We start from the raw sequence: 18902 nt of genomic DNA on the forward strand, positions 1-18902 counted from the left end.
CCGGGGGGCGGGGGGGGGGGCTCCTGACCCCCCTGGTGGGGACGGCCGGCCCGGGACGTGGCTGGGGCTCCGTGTGGCCCGAAGCCGCTGCAGCTGCTCCGGGGGGTGCTTGTGCTCCGGGGGGGGGACCAGGCCTCGTGGGAAGGGCGGCGGGCGGCGTCCTCTTCGAGGACGCGATCCGCAGGGCTGGGCCCCCTGGGGCGTCAGGAGGGTCCATGCCGGCTCGGGCTGTAGGCCTTGGGAGGAGGACTCCGGTGGTTCTCAGCCTCGGTTCTCCGTCGGCAGAACGGGGCTGTCGTGTCGCCGCTCTACCAGGGGCGCACCCGGTAAATACGGTACTCACGCCCCAAAGCGCGTGCTTAGTCCCTGCTGCCGGGGCTCCCCCGATGTCGCCCAGCATGCGAGCAGCGGGGGAAGGGAAAACAGCGCCTCCTGCGCGTGGGAAAAGCCACGGAGAGGCCACGGCCGCCACCCCACGGGGAGATGGGCAGCCTGTCAGGAGAAGGGGGCCTCGGGGTTCGGACATGGCTCCGGGAGGTGATGGGATCACGAGGATGCGCGAATTCACGGGTGAATTTGCAGCCGTCAGGAGGGGACACCCCCCCCCCCCCAGGCCGTGGGTGCCGGTGTGTGTGTGTGTGTGTGTCTCTTGGCGATGCATCTCCTTGCTGCTCGTTCTCTCTGGACGGCGGGGGGCGGGGGGGAGCGGGGAAGCAGCCCTCGTGCCTGCATTTTCCTGCGATCCTTCTGCTCTTGCCCTGCACCGCGCCGGTCCCCCCCCCCCCCCCCAGCCGCCGAGCCCTGGCCCACGCTTGGTGGGTGGGGAAGAGCAGGTGCCCTGTGTTCAGGGCTCGCTGTCACTGGCAGCTGCTCTTTCCTGTTGGGGCTGCGAGGAGGCGGGGCTTCGTGGGCCGCACGCACGTTGTGAATGGCCTGGAGGCGGTGTTTCTCCAGCCCGGGGTGGGGTCTCCTGACTGTTAGCTGTGCTCATGGTGGGAAATTGGGCCTGCCTTCCGTAACGAAGCTGGGGAGGCAGCCCGGCGTTGAGTGCCCCCTCCGGGGGCCTTTCCCTCGCCTGGCTTCCTTGAAGGTGCAATCATAAAGGTGGGGGGAGGTGATTTCACAGGCTTCCCTTTGTCTCCTCGCCAGCCAGCCCAGCCTGGCTGTTATTTCTTTGGAAATAAAAGTGATTGCTTTCGCTTAGCTTTCCAGAAGGCTTCAATAAGGCTCCGCCCCCCTTTCCCGTTGTGACTGCTTGCAGGAGGGGTGGTCCTGGCTGGAACCGTCCCCAGCGGCCGCGCCCTCCCCGGGAGGTGACTTCCCCGCACTCCAAGCCAGCTTGTCCCGGCGCGGGGGGCGGGTGCCCTGGCGTAAACCCGAGGCCAGCTCACGGTGGGCCCAGGCCTTCTGGGCTCCCTGCTCACAGGGCCTTCTGGGGAACCTCGCCAGACCCCAGGGAGCGTGTTCAGAGCTCCAGGTGCTCCCCAGGGTGCCTGCGCCCTCTCAGAGGCCCCTGTGTCCTTAGGAAAGACAGCTGGGGACAGAGAACAGACCGGTGAGAGACACTGGGCCTTTCTGAGGTCTCTTCCATACCATGGGGGCCAATGCCTCCCGTGGGGGTGGCCGAGGGCTCTTGTCTCATGGCAGGGGCGGAGGCCCGGGGCTCCCGGGGAGTCCCGCCCCCTCCCCCTGATGGGTGTGGGTCCGGTGCTGGCTGATTTGGAGAGGATGCAGGCCACTCTGCTGGGACAGAGGGTGAAGGCTCTTGCGGGCCAGGGTGTGTGTGCTCTGGAACCAGGAAGGGGAACTCAGTATCAGCGAGTGTGCTTGGGTTTAAAAGCACTCACTCCCCGAGGATGAGAAGCACACAGTGATTCTTCAGTGTGATATGGGCGGGTACCAGAACAGGTGCTGTGGTAGGGACAGGGCAGCTGGCTGGCGTGGGGTTAGAGACCGCACTGAGCAGGGGTGGTAGAGTGTTGGTGATGATTGTGAAGGTGCTGGTGGTAGAGATGATGATGATGTTTTGAGGATGTTGATGGCGGTGATGGTGGTGCATCGACGTGGTGATGAGGATGTTGGTGGTACTGGTAGTGATGATGGTGGTGATGGTGGTGGTGGTGATAGTGGTGGTGGTGGTGGTGGTGGTGATGATGATGGAGGAGGTGATGGTGTTTTTGTTGGTAATGGTGGTGGTGGTGATAGTGGTGGTGATGGTGGTGGTGGTGGTGATGGTGGTGGTGGTGGTGATGGTGATGGTGGATGGTGGTGTGGTGGGAGGTGGTGATAGTGGTGGTGGTGATGATGGAGGTGGCGGTGGTGGTGTGTGGGTGGTGTGGTGGGATGGTGGATGGTGGTGGTGGTGGTGGTTGGTGGTGATGGTGGTGATGGTGGTGGTGATGGTGGTGGTGGTGTGGTGAGGTGGTGGGGGTGGTGGTGTGTGGAGGTGGTGATGGTGATGGTGGTGGTGATGGTGGTGGTGGTGATGGTGGTGGTGTGGTGATGGTGGAGGTGGGTGGTGGTGGTGATGGTGGTGATGGTGATGGTGATGGTGGTGATGGTGGTGATGGTGGTGGTGGTGGTGATGGTGGTGGGGGTGGGATGGTGATGTTGGTGATGGTAGTGGTGATGGTGGTGTGAGGGTGTGGTGGGGTGGTGGTGGTGGGGGGGATGGTGATGTGGTGTGGTGGTGATGGTGATGGTGGGTGGGTGGGTGGTGTGGTGGTGGTGGGTGGTGGTGGATGTGGGGGGTGTGGTGGTGTGTGATGGAGGTGTGGTGTGGTGGTGGTGGTGGTGGTGGTGGTAGTGATGGTAGTGGTGATGGTGTTGGGGTGTGGTGGTGGTTGTGGTGGGTGGGGGGTGGGTGGATGGGTGGTGATGGGGTGGTGGTGATGGTGGTGTGGTGGTGGTGGTGGTAGTGGTGGGTGGTGATGGGGTGGTGGTGGTGGGTGGTGGGTGGTGGTGGTGGTGGTGGTGGGTGGTGGAGGGTGGTGGTGTGGGGTGGTGGGTGTTGGTGGGGTGGTGGTGGGTGGTGGTGATGATGGGGGTGTTGTGGGGTGGTGGTGGTGTGATGGTGGTGGTGGTGGTGGTGGGTGGTGGTGGGGGGGGTGGGTGGTGGTGGGTGGGGTGGTGGGGTGGTGGGGTGGTGTGGTGGGGTGGTGTGGGTGGTGGTGGGTGGTGGGGTGGGGGTGGTGGTGGGTGGGGTGGGGGGTGGTGGGTGGTGGGTGGTGGTGGTGTGTGTGATGGGGTGGGTGGTGGTTGGGGGGGGGGGATGGTGGTGGGGGTGGGGGGTGGTGGTGGGGGGGGTGATGATGCAGTGGTAGTTGAGGTCATGGATCGGCCATGCAGGTTGCTCTTGGCCACGGTAGTGGCAGCAGGTGGCGATGGTTGCCGGCTGGTCCTGCAGAGCCGGCGGGCGCTGGCCCACGACCCCTGTGCACCTGGCTCCCACGAGGTGTGCCATGTGACGTTCTCATCACGAGGTGCAGGTTGGTGTGATGGAGGGTCTGGCGGCAGCCTTGGGCCCGTGTGAGGCTGGGCCTTGGTGACCCTCCGGCCCCCGTGCTGCCCCTTCTGGAAGCACAGGCACTGTGCTGGGGCAGCTGTCCGCGGATCCTCTCTGCTGTCCCGGGCTGGTGGCCACGCTGAGAGCCGGGTGGGATGAGGCAGCAGCTCCCCTCCCTGGGCGCCCTGAGGGGGGCGTAGTGGGCAGACAGCAGGAGGACGTCCTGACCCCGCCCCCACGTTCCTGGAGCCCCCCCCACCGTTCCACTCACTCTGCCTCCACCGTCGCACTGAACCTGTGCAGGCCGGGTGTGGTAGCTCACGTGTATAGTCCCAGCTGAGTGGGAGGCAGATGAGGACGACCATGGCTCACGGCCCGCTCCGGCGCTGTGTGGGAGGCCCCATGGCCGTCAGTAAGTTGGGCTGGGCGGTTATACCCGCCATCCCTGGCTGTATGGAGTCATAACTCGGATCATGGTCTAGTCCAGCCTAGGCATAAAGGCAAGACCTATTGAAAAATACGGCAGCAGGAAGAGCTGGCGGCCTGGCTCAGGCGGTAGGGCACCTACCTATACAAAGCCCTGAGTTCAACATCCCCCCTTCCCCCCCCCCCCCAAGTTAGACCTCCTCTGGCTTGGGCGCGAGTGAGGGTATCAAGGCAGGCTTTTACGTGTGGCTCGTCTGGGCTGAGGGCTTGAATGGGGAAGTCGGGGCCTCCGGGGATAGCGGAGATCAGGTTATGGGGGTCGGTAGGGGCCCCACGCTGTACCCCAGTCAGAACCCTCCTGGTTCGCGGTGGGGGTTTGCGTCCCGAGCCCGTGGGCCTCCTGCTGCGGGTCCACGCGGCGCGGGTCCCACGTCACGGGGCCGCGGCTGGGGTGTGGATGCCAGCGCACCTGCTCGCGTTCGCCGGGGCCTGCCCTGGGGCCCGCCTGCCCAGTCCCCCCACCCCCCATCCCCACCCACCCCCCGCCGGCCCGATGCGGCGTGTGCCTCGGATCGCCTAGCCCGAGGGACAGAGTTCAGGTGTGCACCCCGCAGAGTCCAGCACGGTCCCCCCCCCCCGCTCCCTTCCTCAGACAAGCCCTGGGACTCGGGGCTCGGAATCCACGCCCCAGGGCCCCACAACAACCAGGGCCGCTGCGCCCCGCACCCCTGCGCACGGCTGGGGTGCCGGGGTAACCTCCGGCCAGAGCCTGCTCGGGCTGGTGGCAAAGGTGGGGTGCGGGCTGTGCCCCCCAGGGTGGGGGTCGAGTGGCGAGGAGGAGAGGCCCGGAGGGGCCCACGGGGTCCCCGAGACCCCCGCACGGTGTGGGCGAGCGCGGTGCTCCGTCCGCGTGGCCCCCGGGGCCGCAGACTCTCCAACGAGAACTTGGCAATCTCCTCAGCTCATAACGGAAACGCGGCTGGGATAACCTCTCATCGCGGGCCGACGCTCCGGGCTCCGGGGGTCGAGGACAACGTGCTCCCAGTGGCCTCCGGGGCCTGCCGCCCTCCCCTCACCTGCCCTGGGGGGGGGGCGGGGGCGGCGGGGCTGGCGCCTCGTGCCTCGGGGGGGCTCAGCCTTTCGGGGGACGCGGGCTAGCGGGTGGGCAGGGCACTGGGCGCTGGGCTCGTGGGGCTGTGGTTGCTGGCCAGCCACCTCTGTGGTCTCGGGATGAATTGGGACCAGGGGCACATTTCGTCTGCCCACGAGGTGTGTGTGTGTGTGGGGGGGACAAAGTCACGTGAGGACAGGCTTGGGGTGCTGGGGGACGCCAGGCAGACCTCGGTGAGCCATGTCCGCGTCCCTCCGTTTCCATAAGGCCGCAGCTGGCGGCAGAGGGGCTGCAGCCCCTGCTGTGCTATTGTGGTGTTTGAGATGGGGTCTCTACCCTCCCTTCCAGCTGGAGGCAGAGCCCCGGGGCCTTGGGGCTGAGGTGAGGCGGGGTCCCCCTGCCCCCTCCCTTCCAGCTGGAGGCAGAGCCCCGGGGCCTTGGGGCTGAGGTGAGGCGGGGGTCCCCCTGCCCCCTCCCTTCCAGCTGGAGGCAGAGCCCCCGGGCCTTGGGGCTGAGGTGAGGCGGGGTCCCCCTGCCCCCTCCCTTCCAGCTGGAGGCAGAGCCCTGGGGCCTTGGGGCTGAGGTTAAACACAAGGACTCCACACGGCTGTTCAGGCAGGATTGGGATTGCGTGGGGATGAAGGTGTTCTGAGCTTCTTGCTCATCATTTGGGGTTTCCAACTCCAAAATGGGGGCTGGTGATGCAGAGCCCGGCTTTGGGACGGAGGCGGGGGCTACCTCTTCCGCACGCTGAGCACATCCCCACCCCACTTCTGCCGTGGGTCACCCCACGCCAGCACAGCTTGGGCCGGTCTTCTCACAGAGCTTCTTGGGAGGCCGGGGGAGGGGGAAGGAGCCCATCCTCAAAGCGGTGCCCCCCCCCCACGGCCCCTGCTTCCCAGACCCCAGGGCCGGCCCCCAGGGTCAGCCATGGACCCAGCACACTGAGTGACTTCGGTGACACGTTCGTCCAGCCCTGCCAGGGCCCAGTGGGCGAGTGGCCACACCCGGCCTCTCCCTGCCCTCCGCCCTCCAGGCTCAGCCCAGGGGCCTGCAGGGAAGGCTTCCATTTCTGGAGACGGAAAGCAGGCCGACACCACTCCCTGGCTCATGCCAGAGGGCTGCCACTCCTCGGGTCAGGTTCACGGGCCAGCGTCCCTCGGGTCAGGTTCGTGGGCAGCGTCCCTCGGTCAGGTTCGTGGGCAGCGTCCCTCGGGTCAGGTTCATGGGCAGCGTTCCTTGGCTCTGCCAATGACCCTGCTCTTCTTCAGTAAGGAGTCCGCATGGCTTTTGCTGGAACGCAGCAGGATTAGGAGCTTAGAGCCTGTGCGGCCCCAGGACCTTGCTTGTTCCTGGTCCTCGGGACCATGGGACGTGAGATCCACAGTCCCACAGTGGATGCCCAGTGACTATATCGTCTGAGGAGGGCGTGATCTTACTGGGAGCACACTAGGCAAGTACATGGTGCTGGGGAGAAAGAGCCAGGCAAGCAGTGCTCTCCGTCTTAGCTGAATACACGGTGTGTGATTCTGAAGCCAGAACCTAGGTATTCCAGAGTTTGAGGAATGGGTACATGGGGTGGACAGACTCATGCGTGGTTGAGTGGATGAACGTTAGGTGGATGGCATGGGTGGGCAATGGAGGAATGAGTGATTGGTATCCGTGGGTGGTTGGAAGGAGGGAGATGGCACATGTAAATGGGTAGAAGATTGCATAGATGGAGGGATGGTGGAAGGATGGAAGGAAAGACAGGTGGATGGCACAGATGGGTGGGTGGGTGGATGGATGGAAGGAGGGACAGGTGTTGGCATGGGTGGGTGGTGGATGGATAGATGGAAGGAGGGACAGGTGGATGGCATGGATGGGTGGGCGGGTGGATGGATGGATAGATGGAGGAGGGAAAGGTGGATGACATGTCTGGATGGATGGTTGAATGGATGAATGGATGGGTGAGTGGCATGGATGGATGGATGGAAGGAGGGACAGGTGGATGACATGTCTGGATGGATGGTTGAATGGATGAATGATGGGTGAGTGGCATGAGTGGATGGATGGATGGAAGGAGGGACAGGTGGATGGCATGTCTGGATGGATGGTTGAATGGATGATGGATGGGTGAGTGGCATGGATGGATGGATGGATGGATGGGTAGGTGGATGAGAAAGAGCTGGGTGCTTTACCCACAGTAATCACAGCAACTGTCACGCATTCCTCCCTTCGTGGATACTAAGCCCTTCTCAGGCCCTGTGGCTTTCTCTGGCTGTGTCCTGTGTGCCTGCCCCTTGCCCATCTTTCAGAAGCGTCCTGGTTGCTGAGGCTCTGCCTGCTACTCATTATCTGCTCTCGAGTTTCCCCTCCTCGTCTTACCTGGGCCCCCACCGCCTCCCAGCAGCTCCACGCCCGGCTGCCCCTGCAGCACCGTTCCCGAGTGCACACTCTGATTGACCTCAACACCTTTTCTGTTTATTGAGCACCTTGTGTGTGCAGATTGACCAGGAGGACTTGAGGCCTCCCCCACCCTACGAGAGGGATATCCTATCTCCTGTGCTCTTTTCACACAGAGAAAGCAAGGCTCAGAGAGGTGAGCACACCTATCCCGGCTCAAACAGCCCTCTCTGCTCTGGCTCTAAGATGGCAGTCGAGTCTGGGCATGTGGCCCGTTCTGCTCCCGCCTTCGAAAGGAAACGAATGCGTGCACAGAACTTGCAACTGGCACACGGGGCAGCCGTCCGGGCGGCTTGCCAGCAGCACGGATGAAGGCTTCGCGGCGGACTTAGGGCCTGGCCACAACTGTCACCCAGATCTATCCCCAGCAGGGCACCATGGGAGTGCAGCCTGGCAGGCTGGCCTCCCCGCCCAGAGAGACCGCAGCACCCAGCGCAGCTCCTGGCCACCCTTGCCGGCCCCGCGCGCTCAGATTGTACTCCGGCACGGGGGCTCGCCCGCCATGTTCTTCATCCTCCCCTAAGCCCCCGGGGTGGAAAGGTGCAGGAACCTGCGCCGGCCCAGGGCTTCCCACTGTCTGACTCTGGGCAGGTGGCAGTCAGAGCCTCCGTGTCCTTCTCTGTGGAGCAGAGATGAATCCAGCAGAATCCGCAGTGGTCTGGGAAGGGGACACGGACGGTCGTGGGCAGGTTCGTCGCCCTGTGCCTCATGGGCGGAACTCCCTTTCCGAATCCCCGTCGGGGCCACCCGCCACGGCCCCGGCTACACGGGCCGCGCGTGCCCGGCTGACCGGAGGCGCTCGGTGTGGTTAGCATGGCACCTGGCGCTTCATCCATCCGCAGCTTCTTATTTCTAATCAGTGTCTCCATGACTGGATGGGAGGAAGATGAAGAATGGGCTGGTGTACTCTGTATGTGTGTGTGTGTGTGTGTGCACACGTGTGTGTGCATGTGTACCAGTAGCGGAGCTTGACTCAGGGCCTCACGCTCTCAGTTTTTCACTCGTGGCTGAGGCTTGAATCACGCCTCCACTTCAGGCCTTTGGAGAGTTCATTGGAGAGAATCGTCTCATGGATTGACCTGCCCCGGCTGGCTTTGAACCTTGGTCCTCGGCCTCCTGAGTCGCCAGGATTACAGCATGTGGTGGTTTGCACCCTTCACCGACACACCTCATGGCCCTGGGTGTGGGTGTGCCTCAGTGAGCCAGGAAGTTCCGCGGCGAGGGGCGGGGGTCCGGCCATGTGTGTCGGCCCCTGGTTCCCTTCTCCGGCGGAGTGACAGTCCTGTCATTGTGGGGGTGTGCCCCCTCACCGTGTGGTGTGTCCCATCCCGCTGATCCACTCATCAGTGGCTGGCCTCCCTGGCACAGAATCCTGCTCTAAAGGCGTGCGTACCGGTTCTAGTCCTTATTTTCCTGTGTGTATGTGGGGCCGGTGAGCTGATTTGCAGGAAGGGTTTGTGTTACCTCTTTCAGTTCCTAGGAGTGGACTGGTCGGGCCATTGAGTAATTCTGTGGTTGCCCTGTGGTGGGGGGTGGGGGTGGGGGAGGAGGCAGAGTATATTCCAGGCCCTCACAGTCGAGGGTGGATGCTTTCCTGGACTCGTTTTCTGTTGGTTACTTTTCCATCACCAAGGCCAAGCATCTGACGGAACAACTTGCCTTCGGAGAGCCCGGTCTCTGGCTGCTTGGCCCCATGCCCTTGGGGGCATCATGTGGGGGGCTGTCCGCCACTTCTTGACAGATAGGAAGTGGAGACTAAGACAGGAAGGGGCTGGAAACACAGCATCCACAAGGACCCATCCCTCATAACCGGCTCCTCCAGCTAGCTCTCACCTCCTAGTTTCCAAAACCTCCCCAAATAGTGCCACCAGCTGTCTTGCAAAACATGTCTGTAGGGGAACATTTCCTGTTCAAGCCATAACAGTTTCTTGATCACAGTAGCTCTGCGCATTGGGATGGCACCTGGTAGATGCTCAGTACGTGTTGGATGGATGGATGGGTTGGTGGAGTGGTGGGTGGATGGGGAGATGGTTGGGTGGATAGGCAGTGTAGAAATGGATAGATTGGTAGAGAGATGGCTAGATATGTGGGTGGATAGGTGGTGAGTGGTAGATGGAGAGATGGTGGATGGGTGGATTGGAGGATGCAGGATGGGTGGGTGGTGGATGGTCAGCTACATGGTAGATGGGTGGGTGGATGATGGGTAAAGACATAGGTGGATGGATGGATGACAGATGATGTGTGGGTAGATAGATGACCATGATGGATGATGGATGGATGGATAGATGAAGATGTAGGTGGATGGATGGATGATGGATGGATGATGGGTAGATGGATGGATGATGGATGGATGGATGATAGATGGATGGATGATGGATGGATGATGGATGGATGATGGATGGATGGATGGATGATAGATGGATGGATGATGGATGGATGGATGATTGGATGGATCGATTGGATGATGGATGATGGATGATTGGATGGATGGATGATGGATGGATGGATGGATAGATGAAGATGTAGGTGGATGGATGGATGATGGATGGATGATGGATGATGGATGGATGATAGACGGATGATGGATGGATGGATGGATGATGGATGGATGGATCGATGGATGATGGATGATGGATGGATGATGAATGATTGATGGATGATGGATGGATTTGGATGATGGATGGATGATGAATGATTGATGGATGATGGATGGGTGATTGGATGGATGGATGGATGATTGGATGGATGGATGATGGATGATGGATGGATGATGAATGATAGATGGATGATGGATGGATGGATGATTGGATGGATGGATGATGGATGGATGGATGATGGATGGATGATGGATGGATGGATGGATGACGGATGATGAGGTCTGCCATCCCAGCCTGATTGGCTTTCAGGGGTAGCAGCCCCCCTGGGAGGTAGCAGCTCCTCGCTCAGCCCTCAGTCTGTGTCTCCCAGGTCTTCTGGGCCCGCCTGTGAGTGTCCCGTGCTGCTCTTCATGAGCCTCTGTCCTCTTCTAGGGTGACATCCAGCAACTGCTGTTCGTCTCGGACCACCGGGCGGCTTATGATTACTGCGAGCACTACAGCCCCGACTGCGACACGGCAGTCCCCGACACGCCGCAGTCGCAGGACCCCAACCCAGATGAATACGTGAGTGGGCTCGGGTGGGGCTGGCGGCGGGGACCACGGGCAGACCCTCCGTGCGGCACAGGGTCGAACAGGAAGGGCACGCGTGGAGGGAGGCAGGAGCCCCGGACCGCGCCCTAAGTGGGCCCGTGGGGTGAGGAGGTGAACTGTGGGATGCCTGGCTCACTTCACCCAGCAGCGCTTCCCAGCAGGGGGCGGCGTCTGCGCTGTCTCCCTCGCCCTCGGGGCGTGACCCCGACCCTGGATGGATGGAGCCATGAGGGCCATGGGCTTTCTGAGCAGAGGGCGCAGGTGCGCTTTGGGCCCTGCCTGCTGGCGAGGAGGGCTGAAGCTCGCCGGCAGGGTGCGCCTAGGACCGTGCTGAGCAGAGCCGCCTCGGTTCCCAGCGTGCCGGCCACTCCGTGTTGGCGGGGCTGGGCCGGCACCTGCCTCCCTCTCACTGTGGCCCACTCTGGTCCTGGGCTCGGCCTCCCTCCTGGACCTGCCCCGGGGGCCAGCAGCACTTCGAGTGTTTCATTTGTAGTTCTCTCTGACTCGATTCTCTCTCAGCCCTGGTCAGATTTGACCGCTTGTTTTTTGAAAGTCCTGCTTTGAATTTCTTCTCAGACTTCCCTTCTCCCCCTACTAGCCAGAGCGGGCAGGCGGGCCTTATGAAGCTGTCAGGTCCCCCTGGCTAAGAGCACACCACGCAACTCCTGCCAGCCGGGCCGGGCGGAGCTCGCAGCCGAGCTCCTGCGGCAAGGCCCGGCCTTCCAGACAGAGAGCGGTTCCTGTCACTGTCCAGCCCCTCCTGCTGGGTCTCTGGGGTTCCTGTCACTGTCCAGCCCCTCCTGCTGGCGCTCTGGGGTTTCTGTCACTGTCCAGCCCCTCCTGCTGGCGCTCTGGGGTTCCTGTCACTGTCCAGCCCCTCCTGCTGGCGCTCTGGGGTTCCTGTCTCTGTGACGCTCCTTCTGCTGGGTCTCTGGGGTTCCTGTCACTGTCCGGCCCCTCCTGCTGGCGCTCTGGGGTTCCTGTCACTGTCCAGCCCCTCCTGCTGGCGCTCTGGGGTTCCTGTCTCTGTGACGCCCCTTCTGCTGGGTCTCTGGGGTTCCTGTCTCTGTGACGCTCCTTCTGCTGGGTCTCTGGGGTTCCTGTCTCTGTCCAGCCCCTCCTGCTGGCGCTCTGGGGTTCCTGTCTCTGTCCAGCCCCTCCTGCTGGCGCTCTGGGGTTCCTGTCTCTGTCCAGCCCCTCCTGCTGGCGCTCTGGGGTTCCTGTCTCTGTGACGCCCCCTCCTGCTGGCTCTCTGGGGTTCCTGTCTCTGTGACGCCCCTCCTGCTGGCTCTCTGGGGTTCCTGTCACTGTCCAGCCCCTCCTGCTGGCGCTCTGGGGTTCCTGTCACTGTCCAGCCCCTCCTGCTGGCGCTCTGGGGTTCCTGTCTCTGTGACGCCCCTCCTGCTGGCTCTCTGGGGTTCCTGTCTCTGTGACGCCCCTCCTGCTGGCTCTCTGGGGTTCCTGTCACTGTCCAGCCCCTCCTGCTGGCGCTCTGGGGTTCCTGTCACTGTCCAGCCCCTCCTGCTGGCGCTCTGGGGTTCCTGTCTCTGTGACGCCCCTCCTGCTGGCGCTCTGGGGTTCCTGTCTCTGTGACGCCCCTCCTGCTGGCGCTCTGGGGTTCCTGTCACTGTCCAGCCCCTCCTGCTGGCGCTCTGGGGTTCCTGTCTCTGTGACGCCCCTCCTGCTGGCTCTCTGGGGTTCCGGTCTCTGTGACGCCCCTCCTGCTGGCGCTCTGGGGTTCCTGTCACTGTCCAGCCCCTCCTGCTGGCTCTCTGGGGTTCCTGTCTCTGTGACGCCCCTCCTGCTGGCGCTCTGGGGTTCCTGTCACTGTCCAGCCCCTCCTGCTGGCGCTCTGGGGTTCCTGTCTCTGTGACGCCCCTCCTGCTGGCGCTCTGGGGTTCCTGTCACTGTCCAGCCCCTCCTGCTGGCGCTCTGGGGTTCCTGTCTCTGTGACGCCCCTCCTGCTGGCGCTCTGGGGTTCCTGTCTCTGTGACGCCCCTCCTGCTGGCTCTCTGGGGTTCCTGTCTCTGTCCAGCCCCTCCTGCTGGCGCTCTGGGGTTCCTGTCTCTGTGACGCCCCTCCTGCTGGCGCTCTGGGGTTCCTGTCACTGTCCAGCCCCTCCTGCTGGGTCTCTGGGGTTCCTGTCTCTGTGACGCCCCTCCTGCTGGCGCTCTGGGGTTCGGTGGTTGGGACTGAAGCCAGCGGGCTTGCCGGCTGGTGGCGTTAGCCGGTGCAGCCTGTGCCGCGGCCGGTTGTCCTGGCTCTGGTCCTGCGCCTCAGGTGTCTCTAACTCGCTCGGGTTTAGGGTCCTCCGGTCCCCCGGCCCCCCATCTGGGGCCCTCGGGAGGTTTGCGTCCGTGCCCCCACCCTGCAGGGAGTGAGGTGGAAGCGCGGGGGCCCGCTCTCACGCGCCTTCCCTTGACTCTCAGTACCCGGAAGGAGAGGGTGAAGGCGAGGCGTACTACTACGAGTACCCCTACTACGAAGACCCCGACGACCCGGGGAAGGGGCTCACCCCCACCGAGAAGCCAGTGGAAGCGGCGCGGGAGACCACTGAGATCCCTGAGGTCTGGGCGGGGCGGGCTCCGGGTCCCACACGGCCGTGGGGCGGGGCGGAGGGGTGACGCCCAGGGAGGGGGGCACCCGGGCAGGGAGGGGCGACCCCTGGCTGTGACTGTGACCTTGGTTCACCCGACCGCTTGTGCCCTGTGCTCGCTGGCGCCCGGACGGTCCACCTTCCTCCCGGAGACCCAGGCTCCACGCCCGAGTCCACTGTCCTCGGGGGGAACCCTAGGACCCGGTCTTGCCTCGCAGACCGTGTCACAGAGATGCTGGAAGTCCCTGCCCTGGCCCTGACTTGCCTTCCTCTGTCCCCGGCCCTAGGAGCTGACCCAGCCCCCCACGGAAGCCCCGACGGTGCCCGAGAGCAGCCACGGGGCTGGGAAGGAGGAAGACCCCGGCGTGGGGGACTATGACTACGTGCCCACCGACGACTACTACACCCCCTCCCCGTACGAGGACTTCAGCTACGGCGAGGGCGCGGAGAACCCGGACCAGCCCCTGAACCCCGACGCGGGGCCCGCGGTCCCCACCAGCACCGTGGCCGTCTCCAATGCCTCCGACGTAATGCCCTTCCTTCCTTCCTTCCTTCCGCCCAGGGCCCGGGGGCGAGGGCCTCTGTGGCTGGGTTCCGGGCCTGGGGGTCGGGGCCATGGCTAGGTGTGAGCACCCCCACCCCCCTTGCTTTCTCTGCTTTGTGGGTGTCCGTGGGTGGCTCCCTATCCCCTGCGCCCTGTGCGGGGCCGTGTCCCCATTCCCGGGGGGGGGGGGGTGACATTGCTCAGCGCCATCTCTGGCCCTCGACTCACTGACTTCTCTCAGTGTGCTCCCACCTCAACCTGCACAAAGGGAAGAACGGCCCCCAGCCCCGCAGCTCTGTTGGGGTTCGGGTGGATAAGGATCGAGTCCCCTCTGCGGGAGGGGGAGTGGAATCCAGACAAGGACAGACAAACATGGGGCCGGGCAGCACCGACTTAATACAGGAGACCCGGCCGGCTTGACCCCTCTCTCCCTGGGAACGCCGCCTGCCGGCCCGGGGCTCACCGCGCTCCCGTGGCCCCGCCGTCCGTGGCGCAGCACCGGTAGTGCGGCCTCTTCTTGGGCTTGCCGTGGATTTCAGCTTAGGAGACTTTTTCACTGCCGCTGGGGCCAGACCCCTAAGCACTCCCTCCATGGGAACTGGGACAAGGTGGAGAGGTTCCAAGGGGCCTCCAGCTGCCAAGTCCTGGAAGTGCGGGGCAGGTGTCTGCTGGACAGAGCTAGTGGGTCCGTGAACCTCCCCCCCACCCCCCCAGCTGACCGAGCTGCTTCTGCCCCTCCCTCCGCAGCCAGCCCCGCCTCCGGGGGAGGGGAAGGATGACGAGTTTACGGAGGAAACCATCAAGAATCTGGATGAGAACTACTACGATCCTTACTATGACCCTGACTCCAGCGCTAACCCGTCGGAGATCGGGCCGGGCATGCCAGCCAACCAGGACACCATCTTTGAAGGGGTGAGGCCCGGGGGGGGGCTGGTTCTGCTGTGGGGGGTCTGTGGCGTGGGGGGGGCAGGATGGGAGGGCAGCAGGGCTGGATCCACACTTGTAGAGCGCTGCAGAGCGTAGGACATGCAGCCACCTCTGAAGCTTGGCTTTTGAGAAGGCGCTCTGGTGGCTGTGGTCCTTTGTGCCTGGTGGCACGTCTGTCCTGGGTCTGTGCAACCCCTCTGGTCAGTCCAGCTGCGCCACCATGGGTACCTGATGGACAGTGAGGGCTCCCCCTCCTCCCAGACATGTCACTCCCTTCTGGGTCTGGGGGTGGTGCCCAGATGCTGGAGGCACCCACCCTTGTTTTGCTTGTTCGTGGGGACTTTGCATAACCAGAACTTCCTGTCCTCTCTTCCCTCTCCCCTGTCTCCCCCCACATCCACCTACCACCCCTAGATCGGAGGACCACGAGGGGAGAAAGGCCAAAAGGGAGAACCGGCCATCATCGAGCCGGTAAGGATGTTTCCGTGTTGCTCTTCTGACACCAGGGGATCTGCCGCCCTAGGCACAGGCAGATTTCCTGGGGCGTGGCCTGGTCTGGGGTCCACGTGCTTCTGCACTGGGCGGTGTGGGGGGCCACTGCTGCCACAGACTCACCAGCCGGAGTGTCACAGGGACATGGGGGAGGCCCTGAGTGGGGGAACATGGTAGAGCTTTCTGGAGGGGCTGGAAAGTTCTGGATCAAGACCCCTGGGAAGGTTGAGGGGGATCCGAGCCCTCTCTCTCTCCCTTTACCTGGAGATGAGAGGGCTCCCACCTTGAGGAGGCTAACAGGGGGCTTTGGAGATGCGCAGGTAGGTGCAGGTTGCGGACTCGGTTCAGCATCTGGTGGGCGTGGCCAGGTGTGTGTGTGGAATTAAGTAAAGGGGCTCCGCAGAAATGCAGGTGGAGGAAAGTTCTGCCAGGCGGAGCTCCATCCCCTCCTGGGAGGCTAGGCGTGGACGGGTGCCCCAGGCTGGGAGCACCTGGCGGTGGGGGAGGGGGGTGGCTGGGACCTGCCTGGAAGCGCCAGGGCCCTCCCTGGGGACTGGGATCTGCCAGAGTCACTGCCTCCTCGACCCTGGAGGGCAGAGCTGGGCGGCTGGTGGAGCTGTGTGATGGGCGGACCTGGGTGGTCCTGTGCAGCCCCACGCAGGGAACAGGGCAGTGTGGACCCTGAAGTAGCTCTGTCCCCAAGGCCCACCCCACCATGTCACCGAGTGCCAGCGCGCAGCCAGGAGGGAGGTGCATGTCTTGTGCCATGGCCAGTCACAAGGCTGGGCCAGGCTGTCAATTCTGCGACCAGAGCCCCGTTCCTGAGGGCTGAACTCCGGACACGGCCTCCGGCTCCCTGGGTTGGAAAACCCACGACCGTGGCTTTCTGCCCTCTGGGGGGGGGGGGGAGGGCTGAGCACCCCTGGTGGCAGTGCCGAGCGGGCCCTCACCTCCCGAGTCCCTGTAGAGCCCCGGCCCAGGGCAGCCTGGGGTCCCCAGGGCTCCCTGGCCTGCTCGCCCCTCTGCCAGCCTCTGCCCTCCCTCGAGGCCTCGGGGGGACGGGACGCCTCCGTTCTTGCTGGCTGGACGTGCGGGGTGCCACGGCCTCCTCCTCCCGGAGCTCTGCGCAGCTCGGGAGCAGACCGTTCCCCCGGGCTCCAGGTCAGGTCAGGCCGGGGAAATGGGGAAGGCGGCGGGGAGGCCGACGCGTGGCCGCACAGGAACGCCCGACCCGAAGCGGCTGGGGGGTGGGAGGAGGCCCGGGCGGGATGGGTTGTCTAGAGCCCTCACTCGGGACATTTCGCTTGGCAGGGGGAGATGATGGCTGAGGTGGAAGGGTGGGCTTCTCCCCTTGGGGGGGGGGGGCGGGCCTTCCACACAGCTCCCCGGGGGAAATGGTCCCTCAGCAGACTCAAGGGCGACGCCGGGCTCCCTTTGGCATCTCCTCGTGCCGACACGGAAGGACATTGTGCCTGGGGAAGGAAGTGGGGTCTCACATTCCGTGGGGCCTGTGGTTTGTCCCCTGGGCTCAGCCGGGGCTGACGCCACGTCGAAGCCCACGAGAGCCGGCTGCCCGGGCGTGGCACCCCAACTCTGGTAGGGGAGGGCCGTGGGGAGCCCTGTGCCGCAGCGCCTCCTGGAAGTGGAAGATGGACAGGGCGGCCCAGAGGGCGGGTGAGGGGGGGGCTGTCCACCCCACCCCAACGTCAGTCACACCGCTAGGAAACCCAGCCATCTGGAGACGGTTAAGGAAGGACGCCCCTGGCCTGGCCTGGCTCGGCGCTTGCTTCTTCCCAGCCCCTTTGGAGTGCCGCCGGGGCCTGCCACCCCCCCTCCCCCGGAGAGAGCGTGTAAACAGCCGGAACTGCCAGCCAGGGCCTCGCCAGATGTCCTCAGAGTCTTAGCCGCACACACGAGCCGGTGTCTGGGTCCTGGGGGACTCCGGGCATCCTGAGCCTGGGGGGGCAGGGAGAAGGGAGTGCTGAGGTCCCCTCCCCTCCTATGCCCGCCCCCCACGATTGCCTGGGTCGGGGGGCTCCCTGCAAAGCAAATAAATGCTCTGCATCCGGGCAAGCAGTGTGGCTGCCCCCCCTCCCCTCCAGCGCCCCGAGTCTGTCAGCAGTACCAGGCTCCTTGAAGGGAGAGCGTCCCGCTAGCTGTGGAGATGGTCCACTCGTGTCCCGGGGCTCTGGCCTCTCTGGGGCCTGGGGCCGAGGAGGAGGTCCCGGCTCGACGTCCACCTGTCCACCCCGTGTGGTGGGGCCTCCATCGAGCGCTGCTCCGAGGCGGGTGCAGGCCGTATCACCCGCAACGGCAAGGTGGGAAGATGCGGCAGGAGGCTCGGGAGTTCAAAGCCAGCCTGGGCGACGGGGGAGGCTGCGTCTTCAGAAACGAAAACAAAACACAAAACGGGATTGTTTTGAGTTCCGTGGTCTAACACCTTTCATCATGCTTTTCAATCCAACTGTTCTTCCTCACTCTCTTTTTCATACCCGTACTGGGGTTTGAACTTAGAGCTTTGAGCTTTCCCTTGGCCTTCATCCCTAATGGCTGCCGCTCTACTGCTTGAGCCAGGCCTCCGCTTGCAGCCCCTAAGGGGTTAACTGGAGGTAAGAGTCTTTCGGATATGTCCACCTCTGCTGGCTTCCAACGATGCTCCTCCCGGCTCAGCCTCTTGAGTCACTAGGACTACGGGCGGAGCCACTGGTGCCCGGCTCACGAGTACAGAGTTAAGGTGACAAACGGACAGGTTGCTCTGATGTCCTTGTCCTGATCTCTATTATCACAGTGCACTTGTTATAGTCAAGCCAGTTAATTACCCTCACTCTTCTCCCCTCCCCTTCCCTCCTCTCCTTGGTCTCTCTTTTCTTCCCACCTTTTTTCTTCTCCCCCTTTGCCTTCTCTGCTTTTCCCTCCCTCCCTCCCTCCCTCCCTCCCTCCCTCCCTCCCTCCCTCCCTCCCTCCCTCCCTCCCTCCCTCCCTCCTTTCCTTCCCTTCCTTTCTCCTTCTTTCCTCCCCTTCTGTGTGTAGTGACCATACCTAAAGTCAACTCTAGGAAATCAGTAGCACACAGTCTCCCATTAGTAGCTGTCGTGAGACTTCTGTCGTCCCCTGGCCTGGATTTGAGGGCTGGTGGGTGGGGTGTGCCGGGGCCAGCAGGCCTCGGGGCCTGGGAAAGCGGGAACCTCCCTCTATGGTCTCCTCCACTGCCGTCCTGGCTTCCTTTCCCCGCCGACCCAGCATGCTCTGGGGCCGGCCTCCCACACAGCCCCCCGCTCTCTGGAACAACAGCGCTTGTGTCCGGGAAGACAGCTGCCAGCCCCCGGGCCTGGCCAGGGCCAGCGGCTCCTCGGTTCGTCCCCTGCTCGCTTGCTGAGTCTTCTCAGCTGCCTGTCAGAGAGGAAACAGGAGGAAGCCGGATGCTGACGGAGGCTGTTTGGATGAGCTCCGTGTCCATGGCGTACACAAATAGTTCTCCAAGTGCACATCTGTGTAAACACTGTGCATCTTCCCAGCCGTGGGGAGGGCCGCAGGGGCTGGGGGGGGGGGGACTTGGGGCTCTCTGCCTCCTCCCCCTCACCTCTGGCTGGGCCAGCCTTGTCACTTGCCAGCTGGGGGTTGACGAGGGAGCCTGAGCCTCAGGGACAAAGCCGTGGCCAGGTGGCAGG

The 18902-nt window shown here is 63.7% G+C and overlaps 1 protein-coding gene across 1 annotated transcript in view; it reads left to right on the forward strand.

The window, feature by feature from the left end:
- Col5a1 (collagen type V alpha 1 chain) overlaps positions 1-18902 on the forward strand; it is a 106470-nt gene that overhangs the window by 31902 nt on the left and 55666 nt on the right. Inside the window, 5 exon segments of the mRNA XM_048345803.1 lie at positions 10517-10648; positions 13105-13242; positions 13559-13798; positions 14563-14727; positions 15157-15213. Coding sequence (XP_048201760.1) covers positions 10517-10648; positions 13105-13242; positions 13559-13798; positions 14563-14727; positions 15157-15213 — 732 coding nt within the window.

The sequence above is a fragment of the Perognathus longimembris genome, chromosome 1 (genome assembly GCF_023159225.1).
Source record: "Perognathus longimembris pacificus isolate PPM17 chromosome 1, ASM2315922v1, whole genome shotgun sequence".
NCBI lineage: Eukaryota > Metazoa > Chordata > Mammalia > Rodentia > Heteromyidae > Perognathus > Perognathus longimembris.